This window comes from Cnephaeus nilssonii (assembly GCF_951640355.1).
Source record: "Cnephaeus nilssonii genome assembly, chromosome: 10".
NCBI classification, from domain to species: domain Eukaryota; kingdom Metazoa; phylum Chordata; class Mammalia; order Chiroptera; family Vespertilionidae; genus Cnephaeus; species Cnephaeus nilssonii.
The window spans coordinates 6645959-6670185 of record NC_137081.1 but is presented as its reverse complement, the minus strand read 5'-3'; the positions used below and the strand labels follow the sequence as shown (position 1 = coordinate 6670185).

Below are 24227 nucleotides of genomic sequence, written 5' to 3'. Positions count from 1 at the left end.
CCAGCCTGCCCAGGGGCCTCTGTAGCAATTCATTGGATAAAACCCCAGGGCGGCCCTAACCGGTTTAGCTCAGTGGATAGAGCGTTGGCCTGCGGATTCAAGGGCCCCAGGTTCGATTCCTGTCAAGGGCATGTACCTGGGCATGTACCTGGGCTGCGGGCACATCCCCAGTAGGGAGTGTGTAGGAGGCAGCTGATCGATGTTTCTCTCTCATCGATGTTTCTAACTCTCTATCCCTCTCTCTTCCTCTCTGTAAAAATCAATAAAATATATTAAAAAACAAAAAAAAACACCCAGGGCGATGGTTTCTTAGGTGGAAGCAGATGCCCTCCAACCTGCCGGCCCCAGGACACCTGACCCACCTGGTTACCGTTTCCTGCCCGAATGATTCAAGCCTCCAGGGTGACGAGCCAGGGATTTCACAGGCGTTTTCAGCCACTTGAAAAAATTAAGCCAGGAAGCAGGGCTATGCAAATGAGGGCTCCCGCTGCCCAGATGTCCAGATGGACCCTCTGTGGCGCGGATTCCGTGAGGACCCCAACTTCTTTCTCCTCGGTGTCCTCCGTTCCAGTCGAAAAAGTTCAGAGAAATTAATCACGTTCTAAAAATATGTGTTACCTACTAAGATGTAAGGAATTGCGTGAATCAGACTTAAAACGTCTGTTCCCTGCAGCAAAGGCTTACGCTGGGTTGTCTATTGAAAGCCAACACACCACGTGCTTTTTGAACCCGCGTGTTTGTTCTTTTGTGAGTTGCTTCCTCCTTTTGTTATTTCGGAAATTGCTTGTGGAATTACCTACTGACCACCTGGTGGAAGATGATGGGAGTAGAAAGGAAAATAGGACAGTTTTCATCGTGTCCTGCTGACGACCGCGTCTCTTTCAGAGAGCTTAAAGCTTTGTTGTCCACGCTTTCAATAGACCCCGAAAGCCATCTAATTGTCTCAAGACTGAATCACGCATTAGCCATCAAAGAGAACTCCATAGGGTTGCGCTGTGAAGTGTGAAGATAGATGAATGTTCTGGTCTAATCCCCATACCTTTATTATTCCTCACCCCCCCTCACCCCCCCCCCCCCCCCCCGCTCATTGCCTTTGAGGTTTAGTACATCCCTGTGTCTCTTCAGTTCTGTCTTGTAATGCATATGCACGCTAAAATTCAGGAGCTGGAAACTAGGCCAGCGATTTCCAACCTATGGCTCACACAAACTAATTACTAGAATTCTGCAGCACACCAGAAAAATGTATTTTTGGCCTATGTATTTGTTATGGCCTAACAACAACCGAAAAAATAGGTATACATTTGATTCATTCACACCGGATGGCTCTTGTTGCGTTTACTGTTGTCGTTTTTATTTGACAGTCTAAGGGAAAAGAGGTCAGTGCCCCTGACTTGAGCAGTCAGGTATTGCACGTTTTAAAAATTCTGCGGCATACCGGTTGAAAATCGCTGAACTAGACTGAAGACAAAAACCAGGATTCTGTAGGTAAACCCGGACTTTGAACCATCCTGTCTTTAAGGGGCGTTTCGAGCACCTGGTATAGAAGGAAGTATGGGATGGAATTCTAAAGCTTTTCTAACTGCCAGCAGGGTTCACTCCGTTTTATTTTGACATTAAGCCTCTTTAGCTTGGACACATGTTAATGGATTTAGTTGTTGCTGTGAGGTTCAAAGGGCCTCTTAGAGGAGGTGAGTTCGTAAGTCAGCACCCAGCTCATGCACCTGCGATGCCTCCACGCCGGCTGCCTTCCTGAGTCGGTCTCTCTCTCCGCCGTGTGTCTTCTCTATTAAATCTAAACGTGTCCGCTGTCATGCTTTATAGATACGCATGTGTTTTGTAAGTCGCCGGTTCTATTTTCTTAGGCTGTCATAGTGACAGACGTGAAAATGTTTGCTATTTTTGTCGCAGTAGGAATGCGCCCGGAAGGACCACCACTTGCAAACGGCAACGAGAACCTGCTGTTACCCAAGTGGAGTCCTTTCCCCTGGGGTGAAGTCAGGATGCCCACCCGAGCAGAATCAGTTGCTGCCATTACAATTTAAATATTTTTATTGATTTCAGAGAGGAAGAGAGAGGGAGGGAGAGAGAGAGAAACATCAGTGATGAGAGAGAATCTCTGGTCAGCTGCCTCCTGCAGGCCCCACACTGGGGATCAAGCCCCCAACCCAGGCATGTGCCCTGACCAGGAATCTAACCGTGACCTCCTAGTTCACAGGTTGACAGTCAACCACGGAGCCACGTAGTTGGCTGGGCTCTTACTTATTTATTTTCATTTGAATTCTTTATTGTTTAAAGTATTACATAAGTCTCCTTCCCCCCCCCCCCATTGACCTCTCCCTGGCCACCCTCACCTCTCTCTCCCTGACTGTGTCCATTGGTTTTGCTCATATGCATGCATACAAGTCCTTCAGTTGATCTCTTACCCCCTCACCCATTACAATGTAAAGTGAGAGGAAATGTTAGGCAAAGTCCATTTTCAAATAAGCCACAGACTCCAGCCCTGGGTGAGATGTTGGGTTTATACCCTGATGTCGATGCTACAGCCGCTCAGAGTCACCCCGGCCTGAGTCAATGGTGGCTGAGGCCAGGTGGTGGGTACATGGGAATCCATCCCACGAGCCCATCTTCTTGGCGTAAGTTGGAAATGTCCTAGAATAAGAAGTTGAAGAAACAAAGCCGTTGGCCTTGTGGCGCCCATTCCATGGCAGCTCATGCCAAGGCCCCAGCCGGGGCTGGGGGTCCGTGTGCTCTGAGTCCCGGTTCGACGTGCAAGGCCATGTGACTGCGGGCGGCTTGGCCCGTGTCTCTGCCCTTCGGTGTCCTCGTGGATAAAGTGGGAATCCCAATAGTATTCCGACTGTGGGTGGCCATGACCGTTACATGAGGTGCTCCATGCCCAGTGCTGCCTGGCTCAGAGCAAAGGCTCAGCCCAAGTGTGGCTTCAGGGTTGAGTTTAGGCTGAAGGCTGGGAGCCTCTGCGGTTACGGTTTGCATGGCAAGTCCAGGCCCTAAAGGTGGTGCAGGGGTTCGGTTCTCTGTCTCAAGAAAGGCCGCGTGCAGTGTAGGAGCGACAGCTGGGCGTTCCCCAGCGCAGACCTTGCTTCATCGCTCGCCCGGGCCACTTCTCTCCACGCCAGGCCTTCCCGGGAAGGCTGTAGTTTCTGATCCGATGCTTGTAATCAGCTCTCCGTGCTGGTACACGTAGAGACAAAAGTATTTTGTCTGAAAGTCACTTCAATGGAATTACTGGGGGGAAATGATAAGACGTTGCCTAAAAGCATAGATTTTCGTGGTCTCAGATTCGGGGTTTCAAATCCTGGCTCCGTCATGTACTAGCTAAGTGCTGTTGGATGAGTCAGTGAACATTGCTGGCTTCATTTGTGTTTTTTCATCTATAAAAAGGATGCTTGCAACAATTAAATGAGAGGCTGTAGCTGGAGTGCTCAGCACAGCACCTTCCATAGTGCTATTTAAAAAATATATTCTGCCCTGGCCGGTTTGGTTCATTGGATAGAGCGTCGGCCTGTGGACTGAGGGGTCCCGGGTTTGATTCCGGTCAGGGTCACGTGCCTGGGTTGCAGGCTTGATCCCCAGTGGGGGGCATGCAGGAGGCAGCCAATCGATGATTCTCTCTCATCAGTGATTATTTTTCCCTCTTCCTTTCTCTCTGAAATCAATAAAAATATATATTTAAAAATATATATATATTCCTACTTGGAGGAAACAATTCAAATAACTTTTAAAAAGATAAGGTGAAAAATGTCCACGTTCATTACTTTACTTTTCATTTCTAAAAGTTCACAGTTTCTCTCCTAACCTTCTAAAATTTGCTATAAATATAGAAGTATACAGTATAAAGACATGTATATATCTGGATATACTTGCTTTTTTGTATAAATGAGGTCATGCTCTATGCGGTATTTGCAACTTAGTATTTTTTTTTATTTGATAGGTTTTGTCATATTGCTCTCCACAAATGTCACACCAATCTCTATTCCCACCAATAGAGCATACGATTGCTTTTTTCACCGCTCTTAACTAATACAGGACACGACCAAACTTAATCATTGCCAATCTGGTCGTTAAAAAATAGTACCATACAATATACATATTTTTTTCATATGCTCACTGACCTTTTCTAATTCTTTTCATGTGAGCTGCCTCTGTATGCCCTTTGCGCATTTTCTAGTTTTTAAAAATGGTTTGCAAGAGCTCTTTTTATATTAAGGAAACGGACCTTTTTCTGTGCTGAGCCCTTTCTCAAATAAATGGTGCTGAGGCCTCACTGCAGCGGAAACACGGAAGGCGCCGGAGACAAGAGAGGGGACTTTGGCTGAGGACTCCGAGGACTGGCCTTTCCCCTCCCCGCCCTCCCTGCCCCTGCTCTCCGGATCCTTCCACCTTTTCTTTTTTTTTTTTTTAATAGATCTTTATTGATTTCAGAGAGGAAGGGAGAGGGAGAGAGAGATAGAAACATCAATGATGAGAGAGAATCATGGATCGGCTGCCTCCTGCACGCCCCACACTGGGGATCAAGCCCGCAACACAGGCATGTGCCCTTGACCAGAATTGAACCTGAGACCTTTCCGTCCACAGGCTGACGCTCTATCCACTGAGCCAAACCGGCCAGGGCTACACCTTTTCTTCATTTCAACGTCCTTTCTCTGGTGTGTACAGAGATGTGTTTTACCCCATAGACTTAATACAAATCAGCTTTCAGACTTTTGCTTTTTAGTATGAAGCCTCTTCCTCTTAACATAGTGTAGGACCTCATACTAAGTCCGAACTTGGCGCTGCCTCACAGCACGTTTCTCCACACTTTTGTCTGTGTTTTCACTGTAATCAGTGGAGGACGTAAAGGGGAGAGGAGGAAGCATCACCTGTGTACGCGGTATGATGCAAAGCCTGTGCGATTTTATCCCTTTTTTTAATCCTCCCTGCGAGACACCCTTTATGGCTCTCCTTTTGTAGAAACAAACTCAGTGAAATTAAGAAACTCACCCAGGGTCACGTGGCTAGAAATGAAAATATTCAACCGCAACAAGGTCTGCACGCCTCTGTTGAATTATGAAGACACGTGTATTTGGTAACCTTTTGCTCCAGGTTTAACAGAATAATCTCCTGAGGGGGTGGGGCGGGGAGGGAGGGATTCTGATCATGTCAGTATGTTTAGCCTGACCTGGCCGATATAAGATTATATTAATTTATTCAGCTGCTGGCTTGTATTGGGTGAGTAGATCGATAGGTACAAATACATGAATCCATTCATACATTCGGTGCCTCCGGGGCAAAGTATTTGACCAAAGAGAAAGGACACGAAGGAATTCAGACATAGCCGTGCATTCCACGCATTTTGATTTTTCAATCAAACTCTTTGGTTTCCGGTGTTTTCCTTGATCCCGAGTGTCTGTCTGACGTGCTCCTCGGGGTGGCCTCTGTCTGTGACCTTGGAGGCCTCGCCCCTCCCTGGGGGAGCTGTGGGGTCCGAGGCGAGCGAGAACTGTGTCACTGGCTTCCCCTTCGCAGGCCTACAACGGGCACCACCAGGCCCTGGAGGTGCTGCTGCAGTCCCTGGTGGACCTGGACATCCGGGACGAGAAGGGCCGCACCGCGCTGGACCTGGCTGCCTTCCGGGGCCACACGGAATGTGTGGAAGCGCTGATCAACCAGGGTGCGTCCATCTTTGTGAAAGACGATGTCACCAAAAGGACCCCACTCCACGCCTCAGGTGGGTCTCGTGCAGAGAATGGTTTTTACCGACTCGTAAGTTGAGTAAAAGGTTGGCTGCATCTTCTTTCATCCCAATTTTTAAAAACATTTTCTTCCTGCATCAGGTATGCCTACACTCTTCCAAAACCCTGGGCTTCCTGTCCCCGTTGAGGTGATTGGTGTTCTCTGGCCAGATGGGCTCTGGCGTCTCCTTTAAAGATTTATTTTTTTTAGAGCAGTTTTAGGTTCACAGCAAAATTGAGAGGAAGGCACAGAGATTTTCCACGCACCTCCTGCCCCCTCTCCTCCATGCACGGCCTCTCCCATGATCAACGTCCCACGAGAGTGGTACATACATTACAATTGATGAACCTACATCGACACCTCATCCCCATCCCAAGTCCATAGTGTACATTAGGGTTCACTCTTGCTGTTGTGCATCCTGTGAATTTGGACAAATGTAGAATGATATGTGTGCATTATTACAGCATCGTACAGAATACAATACTGTGGATCCAGCTCTAAAAATCCTCTGTGCTCCCTCTGGTCTTCACTCAAAAGAGAGTTCAGAGCCTTTGGCCAGTAGCCATCACAAAACTTCCTGGAAAAGGGCAAGGCCTAATGTGATCTTCAGATACGTTCCATAGAGTGAAGTCACACAGCATTTTAAAGTGGGAAACTCATGACATGTCAGGGCGATTTCATAAAAGGAGTCACCAGACAGCGGACTAATCAGCGCCCCATTCTGCCAGCCTAAATGATGCCTCTGAGCTTTTGCTCTGATTCTTGGTGCATCGGGTGTAAAGAGAGGCTCTTAAAAAGTGCATGTAGATATCACAAAGGAAGTAATGGTCTTTTCCAGGATTTTCATCTAATATACATAAAATCAAACTGTATCAGGACCCTGCTAGATGTACACACAGATATAAAGCGATGGGGAGAGTCTCTAGCTCATTGAAGAAATACCTTCCTTTGGGGTCAGGGATTCAATGATATCTGCCTTTGATCAGGATCATAAATATTGTCTTATGATGAGAAATAACTGTCTTATACCATTAAATGAGTGTATTCAGGAAGCAAAGAGTGACAATGGTTTTCCAGAAGACTTAATTATCTTGTTGGGAAATTTTTCTCAGAATGTTAGACTTTGTAGAAGTATTCCCACCTACAACCCTGAATTTCCCAAACCACTGAAGAAGAACAATATGGAGATAGAAAAAAAAAACACACAAAAACATGGCTGTTGCCTAATTACCTGGTAACAATTATTCCTGGAAGAAAACTTTTAGTCATGAGATCAGGAGTGGTTGGTTAAATAGCAAATTCTTATTTTTTATCCACATTTAGTCTTTTTGGTAATGTTGTAAAGCATTATAAAGTGATATTCTAGACATCCTTGGTATTATTCTAAAGTTCAAATTTAGTTCTTTTAAAATATTGGTTGCCTTAGTTACCAGGGACTTCCTGACAACGACAAAGGGCCTGTTTTCATTGTGGAGAACCGCTCTTGTAACGGTGAACCATGAAAAATAATCGTGGTCACTCATTTGCCACCGCATAGGTGATGGTCCGATGGAGCCCCCTCGTGGTCAGGCCGATTCACTCCTTTTGGATTTCCCCCAAGTCATTCATTGGATAACACAGGCTGTCATTCCACTCTGTTCTCCACAAAACGTCTGCAATGTGCAAGCTTTAGCCCGTGCTTCCAGAATCTGCTTGTCCCGAATCTTTTCCAACTCATTTGAAAGGCCAACTTTTTGTTATTGTTGTTTCACATCCTGGGAATACTGAGGGGCAGGAGCCAGAATGGATATCAGAGGTTTGGGCACAGCTAGTTGCAATGACAGTTGCGGCCTTTGAGCTGCATGAAAAGTGGCTGTCACGCACAGGGAGGCGGAGGCGGGGCTAGTCTCAGACGAAGCTGGACTTGGCCCCGCACAGCCAAGGAGATGTCAGCCACTGGGGAAATGCGAGTGTGGGGAGCCAACAAGAATTCCAGTTTGGCTGCACTTTTCCACGAAGGAGGCCTTATACTCACCTGAGGGCTATTAGCTCAGTTCAAAAAGCTGCAGTACCCTCCTCGCTCCCCCACCCGCCCCCCCCCCCAAAAAAAAAAGAAAGAAAAACAACAACACAGTACTGTGGGTATTGGTTTGCTCTCCAACACCCTGGCTCAGTGATAGGAACTTAGATGATTTTTCCCTTTTTCTGTTTAGCCAAAAATCAAATACCCTTGGAACCATGATGGTTATGAGCCTGTAAAGGGTGTCAGGTTGATGAAGAAGGAGGCACCAGTCACACTCCCCTGACCCTCCCTCTGTGTTGGGGACCCATTGCCTTAGCACTTAGCTGCCAGTCCTCTGCTGACCCTTTCCTTTTAAGCATACCGTAAACCGCTCGCCTGCAGGCGGTACCAGTGCTAACAGGTTGAATGCGCTATTTAAAACAAACGAAACAACCCCAACCCAATGGCAAGCACAATACAATGCCTGTGTTCCAGTCCCCAGATTTCCTCCCGAGATACAGAAATGTATCTGAGAATGAGCTGAAAGCAGCGGTCTGCAGAATGTGGGCATTATTCTGTGGCTCAGCGGAGTGGTGTTGATGAATGTGAGCTCATTCTAATATGTATTGTCCCTGAAAAAAACATGTCGTTGTTAAATTAGCATTCGCTCCTGACTGGCATCCGATAAAAGGACTGTAGTAAAATGCAGCTCTTCCAAGAGCCCACTTTAACCTAATGTCTCTGCGTCTCCATCTCTTCCCTTCTCCCCCCCCCCTGCCCCGCCCCCCCCGCCCCCGCCATCCACATGGAGGCAAATGCAATGCATGCCACAGTGTTCTCACTGTTCAGAGGAGGGAAGGTCACGGTTGAAAACGTACACATTGCTTGTCCTCAGCCTACTCTGTGTGAGGCTGTGGGGGGCATTCAACAAGCTGGTGGCCGGGGGGGAGGGGCAGGCGGGGAGCTGCTCCCGCCCCGACTGTCCTCCTGGGAAGGTGGCCTTCCAGCACCCGAAGCACCCGCCCTCCTCCCCGCCCCCGCCCCCCCCCCCCCCCCCCCCCGCAGGAAGCGTCACGCCTGGTGCTGTCCCTACTTGAGCCAGTGAAGCAGAGACAGGCTTGCATCATATGTGAACATTTATTCCAGTCCTGCCGGCAGCATGAGGGAGCAGCAGGTCACCCACAAAAATCTGCTCTGGGTGCCCCCCCCCCCCCATATAAACCAGCTGCTTATATTGGGAAGAAGGACAAAGCTTACATGGGGAAGTAGGCCAAAGGGAATGCCCAATGGGCAGTTTGCAGGCCGTACGGCCGGAGATGTGCAAAGGCCTGCGGCATGGCACGCAAAGGCTGGGGGTCTCCAAAGGGCTGGGGGTCTGGTCTCTGCAACAAGGCTGGTCATCTTCCCATGAGAATACGCAGCTCCCGACGGGGAGGGCGGGCTGCATCTCCGGGTGAGCTCCCACGTCCCGCCTGCAGCTCCAGCCAGGTGAGAATGTGCCTTCTATAATCAGAACAAAACAATCCCGGTTAACAGGGCATGATTCATATTTCTTACCATTCCAGCTGGTCCCCAATACTCTGCTTCTGCCCCTATCATAAGGGGTGTCCATGTATTGTGCCCGAGCTGGTCGAGGCCAACAGCAGTGTCCTGACTGCATCTCCTGCCCGTTGCCAGCCCTCGCTGTGACCGCTGGTCATTAGGGGTGGGGACCCCGCAGCACCTGGGAAGCGGCGAGGAGACCTCTGCAGGGGAAGGGAGGGGAGAGGGCAGGGGACAGAGGGGACCCAGGAGTGTGGAGAGTCCCCCGCCCCTCCGCCCTTCCCCTGCATGCATGAGACACGGTCAGGCTGTGGTTTGAGGAACTCCAGGACAGAGGTGCCCCTGCAGGCAGCCCATCCAGGCTGTCAATCAATGAGCAGTGAGTGGGGGGGCTTCTATACACCTCCCGGGCCTGAGGGTTTGCTGTAAGTCACTGCTCGTCACTCAGAACTGTTACTGGGATGCCTGCCGCAGAATGTACAGTGACAGGGAATAGTATCAGGACCCGTTTGCTCTCTCCCTTCCTCTCCTTGCCTCTCCTCTGCTTTACCTCCTCCCTCTCCCCTCTTCCCATCCTGTTCCTGCTCCCCTCTCCCCCCCCCCAGCCACTCCCTTCTCCTGTCCATTCTTCCTTCTTTTTAAAAAGGTCTGAAGGCAGGCAGGACACCGGATTGTATAGTATTGCATGACTCTCAGAAGAGCAAAAAGAACTGGAAAGTGGGGAGAGATGAAAAAAAGGGATTTGAAAAAAAAGGACATGGTGTTTAAGGGGAAATAACCCTCAGGGCATGAACCAGGGACGGGTTCGGTAAGGGCCAGGGTGCCCTGCTGGGGAGGACGGAGAAGGTGGAGGAGTAAAGTCAGCCTTGGGGCAGCTGGTATGACCTGGAAGGGGGGGGGGGGAGAGCAGATTGAAGACGAATGATTTAGAGCCCAAACGGACTTCACTTTGGAGGGATGTGTGTGGTTGTGGGGGTCTGTTAACAGAATGTCCCTTCTGTTCTCTTTCAGTGATTAATGGCCACACCCTGTGTTTGCGGCTGTTACTAGAAATCGCAGACAACCCGGAAGTGGTTGACGTGAAAGATGCCAAAGGACAGTAAGTGTGCCCCCTGGGACGGGACGGCCGTTGGTTTCAGTCACGGTGGGTGATGGTTGGTTGGTTTAGCTGCTGGGAGGGCTGACTGCTGAGCTTGAGGTTGGGGGGTACATGTTTGGGTAAAACTCATTGGCTGAGGACCCTGGAATAATGAGTTAGCTTCATGTCAGAGTATATACATGGATGGGAAACATATGGAGAAAGACACGCAGCTTATGATGATTACAATAGCTCTACTAACTCTAAAGAATGTCAGAATGGGACTTAGGAGAATCTACCTAAGTGCAGTGTGTGTGTGTGTGTGTGTGTGTGTGTGTGTGTGTGTGTGTGGTGTTGATGGAAAAGAGCCAACTTGTATGTTTAGGGCCATGTCCCCTGGCCTTTTAAAAATAGTCCTCCTTGGCTCCTTCCTACCCTCTTTTGAAGCTGCTACATTTTCATGTTCATGTTAATAATGGCAATGGCCTCAAGAAGTTACCTCCATCATAAAAACCCTTCATATGTGCCTCCTTCCTTGGGTTTGTTCTTCCCAAGTCCTTCCCACCTGGTAGCCTGTCCCTGCCCCCGTCTTCTCTCACAGAGAGGAAAGGCAGAGCCAGCACGAGTGCCTCACCCAGGCATGTGAGTCAGTGTCCAAGTGGGAGCTAGGACGTCTGCTCCTGGACCCCAGCTCCCTGCTCTTTCCTCGGGGTTTGCCAGGCTTTTCTGGAAGGCAGCAAGCTTTGGTCAAGTGAAACATTGAGCAAACGCCAACACAGAACACTATGAAGGTGGAACTACTCTGATAGGAGAGAGAGGGTCTCCTTCAAGCACACGCTCCCTGCTCGGTTGGTATTTAGAAATGCTTCTGAAAATGATGGGATGGCAGTGACCATCCTGAGAAGGAGCCTTTCCCAGCCCCACCCGTATCAGTCATTCCACTGACAGCTTTCCAAGTGGCCATTAGATGCCAGAGGCAGAAAGATATTTATACTAGAGGCCCGATGCACGGAATTCGTGCAAGGGGCTTGGCCCTCACAGCCCTAGCTTTGTCTGGAAGGTCATCCAGAAGGTCATTCGGCTATCTGGTCTAATTAGCATATTATGCTTTTATTATAGATAGCAAGAGAGTGAGAGAGAGAGAGAGAGAGAGAGAGAGAGAGAGAGAGAGAGAGAGAGAAAGAGAAGGAGGGCCTCCCACTGGAAGTAATTAGCATTTTGTTTTAATTTTCTTCTAAAAAGCCAATCTCTCTCTCTCCTAGAACCCCACTGATGCTGGCAGTAGCATATGGACACATTGATGCTGTTTCGTTGTTACTTGAAAAGGAAGCAAATGTAGATGCTGTTGACATCATGGGGTGCACAGCTTTGCACAGAGGGGTATGTACCTCTTCCTCAGCTGCAGTCAGGCCATCTTGGAATGAGCACGCTTCCTCTTTACTTCCCATATGAGTGTTTAGTAAAAAGGTTGTTTCCTAAGATAACCAATGAACCTCAGTCGGTCTAAAAGAAATTACAGAATCTTTTGCACAAGTGAAATAGTGGCAGGTAATCTGAGGTCCTGCTCTTGTGATTTCATGGTAGACTGTGATAACAGAACCACGGTCTCCCACTGCTGGTAGAATTGCTTCTACTTTCTGATTACAAACTACTTGCACAGCATAGAAAATTTGCAAATTTTTTTTCCAAAGCACAGAGAAGATAGTTACAATCACTAGTAATCCTACCTCCTGGAGATAACCATTTTTTGGTTTATATACCAAATCTTCTTTTCTGCATATAGGTTTATTTTTTAAAAAATTTTAAAAAGAGAACACTGAAGATACTATTTGGAACCTACTTTTTTTCTTTTAGAACATCAAGGACCTTTTCCATGTCAGTAAATATCTTCCTGCTCTATCCTTTTTAATGGCCCCTTGTACGCGGGTGCCATGATTTATTCCAGTGATCGCTTAGTGTTGAGTAGCCCTGCTATGTCTAATTGTTGACTCATTCCCCACCTGAAATATGCGTCCTGTGGCAATTCTTTGTATACATCTGCTGAGTTGTTTTTAAAGCACGCCGAGGAAACGAAATCAAACAAAAGCAGAAATAAAAGTGCTTTTTGGGGCTGGTGCCAGCCACATGGTCAGGGAAAAGGAGAGGAACTCTCAGGGGTCCAAGTGGTAATCCTAGTCCTTATTTCTCGGGGACTTCCTGTGGGCCATGCAGCGGGCTGGGGCCTTACCTACCTTATCTCGTCAGTCCTCACAACAACCTGTGGGGTCCTCATTACCATCCCCACGTACAGGGAAACGAAGCGAGACAGACAGGTGAATGGACTTGTCCAGGCTTTACCAGGGGAAGCCAGGATTTAACTCACACCTTCCTGACTCTAACCCTCATGTGTTCCACTGTATCATAACACCTTTCCTGGTTATGCCTGGAGAGTCGAGATGTTTCCCAAATGCTGATGTCCACGCGGACTTTTCTGCTATGAATCTGGCTGGGTTGTCCTCCCCTAAGGCCCGGGCACTGATGTCCTCTGACTCCGAGCCCAGCCTCACTCAGCCGCCTGCATCACAGCCCGAGCCGGCGGCCCTCCTGACTTTGCTTTGTGTTCTCACCGGCGACTGGTTAGATCATGTCGGGTCATGAGGAATGCGTGCAAATGCTGCTGGAGGAAGAAGTCTCCATTCTCTGCAGAGATGCCAGAGGGAGGACCCCCTTGCACTACGCGGCGGCCCGCGGCCACGCCACGTGGCTGAGCGAGCTGCTGCAGATGGCCCTGTCGGAGGAAGACTGCTCTTTCAAGGACAACCAGGGCTACACGCCGCTGCACTGGGCTTGCTACAATGGTGAGTGCACCGTCATGCGCCTGAGTCTGGGGGGTTCCCTCTGAACCCGGCACCACTGGGATCCCAGGGGAGGGAAAACAGCACAATGCTGTCCACCTTGATTCCCAGTCTTCCTGCATCCAAGACACCTTTTGTCTGTTTTTTGAAGTATGTTTCCCTTCCTGGCCACTATGATGCCTCAATGGGATAAAAATTCACTTTCTCCCTTTTTGCTAACTAATAACATAAAACTCCTAATCAGAAATTCTAATGAACTGAATAACCAGTTTAATGAAGGTTTCTGATCTACATGATATAACCAGGGATCCTACAGTGAATTAAAATAACACAACCAACACCTGTTACAGTTGACTACCAGTCAGACTCCTAGAGGATTGATTTGTCTTTGGGCATTTCCTCTTTTATATCTCATTTCCCCCCTTTATTTTTTGTCGCACTTATAATTCAGAAGATTTAACATTTTATTTCACTTATTTGAGTAAAAAAGAAATGCAAGCCCATCATAAATTTCAAAAATATTGACATGTCTAAGGTAGAATTAAGTCTCCATTTCCAAACTCGCTTTCTGGTGTAATTTGGTGTGTACCTTTAATACTTTCCCCTTGAGGATATAAATAAATACAAATGTATGTGTATCTGTTTTTTTAAACCAGAATCATAGAACAACTATCATTCTGTAACTTTCTTTTTTGCTGTTGTTTATTTAACCTGGTTGGAGGGGGCACAGGTATAATGGCCACCTGAGCAAGCAGACAGCAAACGATGTAGGCAACTCCCTAGACCGTAACAGAAATGATTACAGGATCATTTCCTTACAGGGATGTAGGGTCAGAGCGGACACACAGCCCAGCACTCTGCACAGATGATTCTCCGCTCACAGACCCGTTACAGTACTTTTTTTACGGTATAACTCAGGTACCAATGATTGACAAGACAAAGGGACAAAGGATGCAGTCAACGAGTGCAGTAGTGCCCGGCCCGTGTGGCTCAGTGAACCAGGAGGTCACTGGTTCGATTCTTGGTCGGGGCACATGCCCTGGTTGCAGGCTCAAACCCTTGTGGAGGACGTGCAGGAGGCAGCCAATAAATGTTTCTCTCCCGTCGATGTTTCTATCTCTCCGTCCCTCTCCCTTCCTCTCTCTAAAATCAATAAAAACATTAAAAAAAAAAAAAAGAATGCAGTGTTGCCAGGGGCAATACTTCCTGCAACGGAAAATGGTCCATAATGGATCCTATACCAGGTTAATATTTATTCTGGTTGCCATGGCATTCTGGCCGTTACTAACAAAAACATTTATGGTAGGTTTTATGGAACACTGATAATCATCAACTGGAAGGCTCTGATAGGCTTGCTCAGTGAGGCCGATCGAAGGTCACAGCAGAAGAGAAATCCGGTTTTGTCCGCATCTACTTCTATACACATTCTATCGCAGAGATCCTGCAAGTTACTGTGTATCAGTAATGATTGATCTCCTTAGTATATCGCATAGCAGATAAATCAATATCGATGCGTGTGTATCACAATTTATTATTTATTCAACCGGGTCCCTGGGGATGGACATTCGGATTGTTTTCAGGTTTTTTTCCTGTTTAAACAAGGCTGCAGTGTGTGTCTATTCATAGTATGTACCTTAATTCTGTCCGATAAGTTTCCAGAAGGGAGACTATTGATGAGGACATGTGTGCTTTTTAACTTTAATAAATGACACCATGTTACCTTGCAAGAAGGGTGTAATTTATTACTCCCCCAAACGTGTATAAAACCTGTGTTTCCCCAAGCCTTTGCCAGCCCGGGAAGATAGCATCTTTTTCCTTTTTGTGATTTGAAGGGCAGAAAAGGCTATCTCATTACTTTGGGTTGTGTTTCTCTGTCTAACAGTGCATTTATTTATTGGTATTTCGTCTTCTGGAAATGACCTTTTCCATCTAGTGCTTATTTTTAATGAGTTTTATCTTTCCTCCTGTGCTTGCCGGAGGGCCTTGTCTTAGAGATAGGAACCCTCCCTGCTTTCCTATGTGCTGCCAGTGTTCTCTCTCAGTCTGTCACTTGTCTCTGGTCCTTGCTTATGGTGTCGTTTTCCATGCAGAAATTTTGAACTTTTGTGTAGTTGAGTCTGTCATACTTTTATTTGCTGGGATCTTGGTTCCCAGTCCTGCTTAACGTCTCCCACCTGTAAGTTTATATGGGTATTTTCCCATATATATTCTACTCTGTTTTTATAATTTTATTTTTCCATTTTCAATTCTTACATTAAAAATTTTCACCTAGATGGTTTGGCTCAGTGGATAGATCATTGGCCTGCGGACTGAAGGGTCCCACGGTCAACGGCACATGCCTGGGTTGGGGGCTCGATCCCCAGTAGGGGGCGTGCAGGAGGCAGCTGATCAGTGGTGCTCTCTCATCATTGATGTTTCTATCTCTCTCTCCCTCTCCCTTCCAGTCTGAAATCAATAAAAATATATTTTAAAAATATTTTCACTCAGAAACTATGGGGTGCTCTAATTTACGACATTTCATTTTTATTACAGTCCTCTTTCATCATTGGCTCTGACCAGTAAAGGTCAAATTTTCTACTTTGCTCAACTTGGCTTGGTCCCTCCCTGCCACTGCAGGATTGTGATTTTTTACCTACTAGTGGCTGAGGGTCCCCTAAGCCCCATCTGGGTCAAGCCCAGAGATCTCTCTGGCAGGAAGGAGAAGGCACAGTCAGAGTGTTGGTCTAATGGCAGGTGGCAAACTCACCGACCACATCCTGTCTCCTGAGGTGAGGGGAAGGCGGGTGGCAGGTCTCTGTTCTGAGGCCTCTCCAGGTGCAAGCAGGGGAGGGGAGCAGTGCCCCCACTAAGCAGTTCCAGTGCAGTCTCCCTCCAGGTCTAAAGGTCAAGCTCCCATCTTCCCAGAATCCCCTTCACTGAGCACTGTGAAATATCGGAAGTCACTCAAGGATGCCCAGTCCTATCTACATAGACCCTTAGATTAGAGTTCATAGAATCCCGAAGAGTGGTGTGTGTAGATGCTTCCCTAAGTAGATCCTGTGGGGGATTCATACTAATAGATGGTGTGAAATGTTTAAGTGAGGGTTGGCTATAGTTGGAAAGCTAAACAGTATAACTTCATAAAGTTAGCTTAGCATGAATAGCTGTCCATCACTTTACAGACCACATTCAGGTCCTTTATCCTTAAGCTCCCGTCATCCTGTGACATCGGTAGGACAAGTTTCCTCGTCTGATTTTTTTTATCTCTGAGAAATTGAGGCTCACAGATCCCAAGAGAGTTGTTTGGATCATGTGACAAGTAAGCCAACAGAGCTGAGGCCTTAACGTAAATTCAGTTGATTTGGAAACTACTTGTCATTTTGTTGAAAATAATCCCTCACATGCATTCCTCTACTTATTTTTTTTTTAAATACTTATTGGGTACACATTGTTTGCCAGGAGCTGTTGTTGGTGTCATTTTAAATACTTATAAGTAGTTTACATTCAGTATTTTATCCTTTCACCTCCTATTTTCTATCAATCACATCTTCTCCCCTTCAGTAGGGTCCATAATTATAAGTGAGTCTACTCAGATGGGTGAAGGGGAAATTTCCTGTTGTAAATATGGGCCAACTGAGGTGTGTTAGTTGTCTACCTATCAAGAGCTGAGCATAACATAGAATCGATTCTGCCTGCGAATGAGGTCCCTTCTCCATCGCATTCTCTCCCCCAGACCACATGGCCTTCATTGTCTTATTTGTTTATTATGTCTCGGAACACCTGTGAGCATAGTCAACAACATGCTGGCATTTTGTGAATTTCATTCCATGGAGGTTGAGCATTCATCCAATTCAGGAAAATTCATAAGCCAGAATTCAGTTCTTAATGACAAAAAAGAAAATTGATTGTGTTGAACAAAATTTCTCTCTTGCAAACTTCCTAAATTCCTTTGCTTCCTCGCAGGTAATGAAAACTGTATAGAGGTACTTTTGGAGCAGAAATGTTTTCGCAAATTTATCGGCAATCCCTTCACTCCACTGCACTGTGCGATGTAAGTAGAGATGCCGGAAGTCAAAGGTGCTGCTTTAAATTCCTTTAACGACATGTAGAGAGATTGCCCTTTGGGAAAGGAAAAAGCTTTCACAGGACAGATAAGACCAAAGTATTCCATTTTGCTGCTAAAGGCAAATGGGTCTGAGAGGGAAGTGTGGTCCCTAATGTGAATGACTTCCAGGAGATTTCTATGGAATGTCGTGGTTCCCAGGAGGCTCACATGCCACCTGAGGGAAAGGCATGAAGAGGTGTCCTGAGGGGCACCTGATACCCCGTGCTCTTCAGGTATACTTCACGTCTGTCAGCCAAATTCTAAAAATATGCCCGTGAATGATTAGAAAGACATTTTATACCAGGAAGACTTTGCGTGTATTGTAATTCCCTATCTTCGTATGCTGTAAGGTATTTTACATGTAATTTTTGCTCCAATCTCAGTGTGTGACTCATTGTCCAGAGAGTACAGGGGCTGTAAGTCAGATGTCCATGTCAGCCTGCTGGGTCGTGGGCACCCAGGTGGACATGTTCTTGAGGTTGGCAGGTGACCTGTGTCGACCCAGCCTGTTCCCTGACCAGCTGGCCCTGGCACAGGGGATGTGAGTGGCCAGCACTCTCACAGCTTTGAAGCGCTCCATCCTTGCCCTCCAGTGTTTCGGCTTTGGCTTCCAAGATCCCATGAACAATAGGTCTATTATTTCTCTCACAGGTTTTTTTGTTTTGTATTTTATAGTAGCGGATACCCTAAAGGCTTTATTAGTATTATTTTAAATCTTTATATGTCCCCTTCTTTCCCCCATTGACCTCTTCTAGCCCACTCCTCACCCCCCACCTCAGGCCTTTACCACCCTATTGTCTGTGTCCATGGGTGATGCATATATACAGACAAGGTCTTTGGTTGATCTCATCCCACCCACCCACCCTCCCCTGCCTTCCCTCGGAGATTCCACAATCTATGCTTCTATGTCTCTGGATCTATTTTGTTCCAAGTTGTGCCCACTTCGATTCTGAGGTGCCGGTGCTCACAATTTCTTGTCTTAATTGATTTCTCGAAGTCCTTGTTCGTGTATTAGCAGCTGTCACCGGCTGTGGATTCTTAGTATAACTGTCCCGGGACCTTTCCAGGAACTTTAATAAACCCCTTTCCTTTAAAAACTTGGATATAATTTGTTTGGGTCTGTGAGGGGGTGGAGCTCAAATCCAAGAGTGACTGGCCCACGGCTCCTGGTGAACTCGGAGTAAAGAGGGTGCCCTCCTGAGCTCCTCCTCCCAGGACCTTCAGCCTCAGATCCTACCCTCCTCACCACCGCCGCTCAGCCAGCCAGAGGAGGCCGTTTAGGTCAGATGAACAAACTTGAGCCCTTCTTGGAGCAGGCAGTGCTCCCAAATCTTCAGAGTGGAGACTGCCCACTTCAGGAAGTGTTAAATGCAGTTCGTTTGTATCACCTAGATCGTCTTCTTTAAACATTTCACCGGAACATGGGCCACAGATATTTGCATCAGACTTATAACACAACCACCATCAGATTGTTACGTACGCAGTGCGTGGGGAGATGGACGAGGAGGGGATACATAGCTTTCTAAGTGGTGAGATTTTTTCATGTTAAATCCACTTCCGTTTTAGAATAAATGCCCATGAGAATTGTGCGTCGCTGCTCCTGGGGGCCATCGATTCCAGTATTGTCAACTGCAGAGACGACAAAGGCAGGTGAGTGGCCCAGGCGGCATGCCGCTCCTCCACGCATCTCCGTCTCTGCCCTGCGGCTGCAGAGGGGCCCAACCTCTTTTATTTAGTTTTTAAATTGAAAAGTAATATGTAAGCATCGTTTGTTTGGTGTGTTTTAATTAAGTATTGTAAAGGATATATACTTAAAAGAGGTTTTCCTCCTCGGCCCAGCAGCCCCAGCCTCTTCCACGGAGGAAGCCACTAGAAACTGTCCTTTCCAAATGTGTATATTCCCTCACATATCGTCTGTGCACCGCTACGAACATGTGTAAAATATATGTGCTTATGTCCCTTGTATGCAAATGGAGCACTCTATAGCAATGCTCTGCTTTTGGTGCATCTTGGAGATCTTCCCATTCTAAAGCCCTTAGATTTTCCATGTTCTTTTTAAAGTTGAATATTATTCATCTGAAGGGATATATTATAACTTAATCGTCCTGCCCCCTATGGGAGAATATTTAGGTTGTTTCCAGTTCTTTGCTATTTCAAAGGGTGGTGCGGTTCATACCAGTATGTGCCTGGTCCTGTGACCCAAGTGTGTCTAGGAGATAAAATCCTAGAAGTGGTTAAAAGGCCAATCGTTTCTAAATTTGACAAACAATGCCAATTTGTTTCCCCCACAAAAATCAGTCATTCACATTAGATGATGTGGGCTTTTTAGAAAAATAGCCAGTGATCTGCAAATTTAAGGTGTAATTTTGAAAGTGTCTTTATCGAAGGGGAGAGAAAAGCCACTGGGACTCAAGATGAAAGCGGTCAACAAAGATGCTAATTTCATGATCAGGGCCACCACCTAACCCCCCCCCCGCCCCGCGTCGGTGACCCTTCCGAGGGGCCCGGTGGTCATCTCTGGGAACCCGCCCTGTTTCCCTGGCATGCACAGAGAGCGGGGTGAGGCTCCCAGGAAGCTAACGCCGTTGTTCTGTCGCCAGGACGCCGCTGCACGCCGCAGCCTTCGCGGACCACGTGGAGTGCCTGCAGCTCCTGCTGAGACACAGCGCCCAGGTGGACGCGGCCGACAACGCGGGCCGCACGGCGCTGATGATGGCCGCGGAGAACGGGCAGGCGGGCGCCGTGGGTACGTGCCAGGGGGACTTCCCATCCATGCCTGTCCAGCACCAAAGGCCCGGGCAATCAAGAAAGCCGTTGGTCTCTGGCTGTACACCCACAAAAAGACCAACATTTTACCTAGGCCACCGGCTCCACTTGCTCATTGTCCACCCTCCTGGTACTGGCTGGTCGGTGGGCCTGATCCAAGTGAGCCAACCTCTCAGCAGGGCAACCTCTCGACAGTGAGAAACCAGAGGCAACACAGAATCGTTGTACCTGGAACTAGAACTCTATAGACAATTACAATGGATGCCTATAGGCCTTGGATTTGGCTAGAACAAATGTGGCCATAAATGGTTCCTTTTTTCCTTAAAAACATTAAGTAGGGTTATGTGAGCTGCACTAATTTACATCTGTTATTGTTTCTGTAGGAACGTCTTCAAGATGCATGTAATTGGCATGTAGTCTGAGTGGCTTTCTTTTGTTTTTTATAGACATTCTGGTGAACAGCGCCCAGGCTGACCTGTCTGTGAAGGACAAGGACTTGAACACACCCTTGCATTTGGCGTGTAGTAAAGTATGCAAAGGAATTTGAAACACTGTTATTCAGTATAATAATAATAGTAATGATGGTGATGATGCTGATGATAAATACCACTTAATTCTACCTCAAAAGTGCGTATCGTGGCCCCTAATTAAGAGGTCCGTTTCCCCAGGAGGTTGTCCCCTCTAAGCGGAGTCGGAGGAGGAAAAACAAGGGTGTGCCACACGGGCGGACGGGATGTGCTGAGCATGGCATTGGCCACTTGCATGCTGGCTGCAGTCTGGCTCGATGCTGCCACTGTGTCCGTGGGACCACATTTTGGTTGTAAACACCCATGAGGACCTCAGATACATGGCTTCTAGAATATGAGCAGCTCCACTTGTTCTCATTTTGTTTCGTTGGAAGGCCTTGTGATAACACAGCCCAAAAATGCTCCTGTGAGGCCAATAAGTGTGTTCGTGTGCAGGTCTACCCTCTCCCTTTTTTTCTGGTGCCTCATCCAATGCAAAGAGCTCATTTGTGTGTGTGGTTTTTAAAAAAAAAATAGCATTGTGTTCACTGTTTCGGGGTCCCTGCTTCAGCAAAAGATAAATGGCACATAGGAATGTGATGTCACAGAAGCGGGATCACACTACATACAACCTGCTCTTGTTACTGAGTCATATGTTACGAATAGCTTTCTTGTAGACATTTCATGATGTTTTCTAAGACGCCTGGTACACGCTACCTTAGGAATGTGCCACCCTTCACTCAGCCCACCCCGTCCCATTAGACATTTGCTTGTCTTCAAATACAAGCTTCTACACAATAGTAACTGTGGTGAAATGTTTGAGGAAGCCCTGTTCCTTTAAAATAAATTTCTAAATGTGAAATTATTGAGCCTGAGGCTATGAACATTTTAAAGACCAAATTCCCCTAAATGAAGTCTTAACTATTTACACTCCACCAGTAGTATATCAGAATGAAACCTCGGTGGATATTTCTAAAGTTATATTTAAGGGTCTCCCTTCTAAGGCATTGTGGTATGATGCCAGCTGACACCAGTGGTGGTGTTTATTTCAGTACTAGAGGTCCGGTACATGAAAATCATGCACTGGGGGGGAAGGTCCCTCAGCCAGGCCTGTGCCCTCTTGCAGTCCAGGAACCCTAGGGGGATGTCCGCCTGCCCACTTAGGCCCACTCCCCCCGGGGATTGGGCCTAAGCCAGCAGTCAGACATCCCTCTCGCAGTCCCGGGCCCTCGCAGTCTGGGACCCCTCGCTTCTTACTGCCCACCTGCAGTGGAGGCGGGAGAGACTCCTGCCACCGCTGCTGCGCTTGCCAGCCATGAGCCTGGCTTCTGGCTGAACAGGCTCTCCCTTTGGGAGTGCACTGACCACCAGGGGGCAGCTCCTGTGAGCGTCTGTCCCCTGGTGGTCAGCGCGCATCATAACAACTGGTTGTTCGGCCGTTCGGTCGATTTACATATTAGGGTTTTATTATATAGGATAGCTCCAGCATTAAAGGTGTTATCTGTACCCAGCGGCACCAGCATGCTCAGCCGCTCCTCTCATCGGTTGCATTTTCTCACTTCATGTCCTGGGAGTCCCAGGGAAACCGCAAAAAAGTGCTCCGTTTCATCAAGTGTGTTTCAAGGTGTAGTTTTCATGACTGTAAATGCAGTGCTTTTCAAACGTTATTGTGCCATCGAATCACCTAAGGATATTGTTAAAATTCAGCTTCTGACCCAGGAGAGCGGGAGTGGGGCCTGAGATTCCCCGTCACAAAGTGCCAGGTGATGCTGATGTTGATGCTCTGGGTCACGGGGCTCAGGAAGCCAGTACCTTCACGGAGCGCAGGCCCAAAACCGTGAAAGCGCCTCTGACGGGTCAATTGAAATTACCCACTGTCTGTTGTCATAAGACACAGAGATCATTTCCCCTGGCGGAGGAGGGAATGAATAGGCTTTCTTGAAAGAGAATTAAAAAAGAATCCTTTCATAATAGAAGGCAGTAACTGATAAGTGACACAGATAATAGGCGACATGCAAATTCCAAGGATAAATGGATCAAGGAAGTGGTTGATCATGAAGACTTGAGGAAGGAGATGGGACTTGACTTACATTTAAAAAGTGATGTTGAAGGGTACTTCTAACTCTACTCCCTGTTTACCAACTGACCCGGCTGAATTCCTGTCGGTTTCAGCTCCCTGGACATTACCGTATTTTCCAGCGTATAAGACGACTAGGCATATAAGATTTTCCTGGGTTAAAAAGTCATCTTATACGCCGGAAAATACAGTAATTTGTCCAGATTTATCCAGTAATAAGTATAGAAGCTGGAATTTTAATCTACCATATTTTCCGGTGTATAAGATGACTTTTTAACCCAGGAAAATTTTATACGCCCAGTCGTCTTATACGCCGGAAAATACGGTAGTTCTAAAACTTATCCTAGAAATGTTAGTGTTTCAGATCAGATTTATATTAACCAAGTCCTAAAGGGGCCTCATTTGGGATCTTGGACAATCTAGGGCCTGGGACTATTTGCTTTTTAAAAGAAAAAGGAATTACTCAGATGATGGCCTTCTAACATGTATACAGGCAGAGGGCATTCATTTCACCTTTAGAGCACAATGAAGTGGTTGTTCCGGAACTTTTCCAAGTCTCCGTCCTGAGTTTCTGATCATTTTTTTTTTCTTCCCTAGGGTCATGAAAAATGTGCCTTGTTAATACTTGACAAGATACAAGACGAGAGCCTTATTAATGCCAAAAACAATGCACTGCAGACGTAAGTGTGGTGGCGGGAGCTGGACTCAGACCCAAATTCGTAGTCATGTATTCAACCAATGTGCAGCGTGCTCTGTGCCAGGCTGGGGGTGGGGGCACCGTGGGAAAGCACAGACCCGCTTCTCCTTCGGGGAGTTTAGTCACACACCTGCGAGTCAGACCCGGCTGGACGGTTTCAGTTAGAGCCTTCATTTTGATATGCCGGCATGGAGATTTGGGAGGTCTGTGTTTTTCTTTGCTGATATTTCTATGGTAATATTATAAATTTACTGGGTGATTAGGAAAACTCATGGGCTGACCTATTTGGGAAATATTTGTATAAATGTACTAGAGGCCCGGTGCATGGACTCGTGCACTGGTGGCATCCCTTGGCCTGGCCTGCCAGGATCGGGCTAAAACTGGCTCTCCGACATCCCCCAATGGGTCCCAGATTGTGACAGGGCTCAAGCCAGGTATAGGGACCCCACCTGTGCAGATCAGGGCCAGGAAGGGACCGCGGGAGAAGGGACCAGGGCGTGTTTGGCCCGCCTCACTCAGTCCCCATCAGCCGAACCCCAGCAGCAAGCTAACCTACTGGTAGAAGCGTCTGCCCCTGGTGGTCAGTGTGTGTCATAGCGACTGGTAGAACGGTTGACCAATTGGTCAGACACTTAGCATATTAGGCTTTTATTATAGAGGATTAGCATTATACATGCTTACTAGAAAATGACAATTTTATAAACTAGGTTCCCAGAATGTATTTGAAGAGTTTCTAAGCAATTTGTCTTAATTACATTTTAATGTAATTCAGTGTTATCCTCAGTGTGAAAAATTTAAAAGCTGCTTTAGCTTTAGCCATGTGGCTCAGTTGGTTAGAACATCATCCCATACACCAAAAGGTGGTGGGTTCGATTTCCAGTCAGGGCACATACCTAGGTTGCAGGTTCGATCCCCGGTTGGGGTGCATA

At 47.2% G+C, this 24227-nt stretch overlaps 1 protein-coding gene across 2 annotated transcripts in view; it reads left to right on the top strand.

The window, feature by feature from the left end:
• Positions 1–24227, top strand: part of ANKRD44 (ankyrin repeat domain 44) — a 248750-nt gene that overhangs the window by 217364 nt on the left and 7159 nt on the right. For both annotated transcript variants that reach the window (XM_079781980.1, XM_079781979.1), the window contains exons 18-26: positions 5527–5728; positions 10268–10355; positions 11597–11714; positions 12955–13171; positions 17111–17198; positions 18819–18902; positions 19853–19998; positions 20465–20547; positions 23199–23281. In XM_079781980.1, coding sequence (XP_079638106.1) covers positions 5527–5728; positions 10268–10355; positions 11597–11714; positions 12955–13171; positions 17111–17198; positions 18819–18902; positions 19853–19998; positions 20465–20547; positions 23199–23281 — 1109 coding nt within the window. The remainder of the gene's footprint in view (positions 1–5526; positions 5729–10267; positions 10356–11596; positions 11715–12954; positions 13172–17110; positions 17199–18818; positions 18903–19852; positions 19999–20464; positions 20548–23198; positions 23282–24227) is intronic.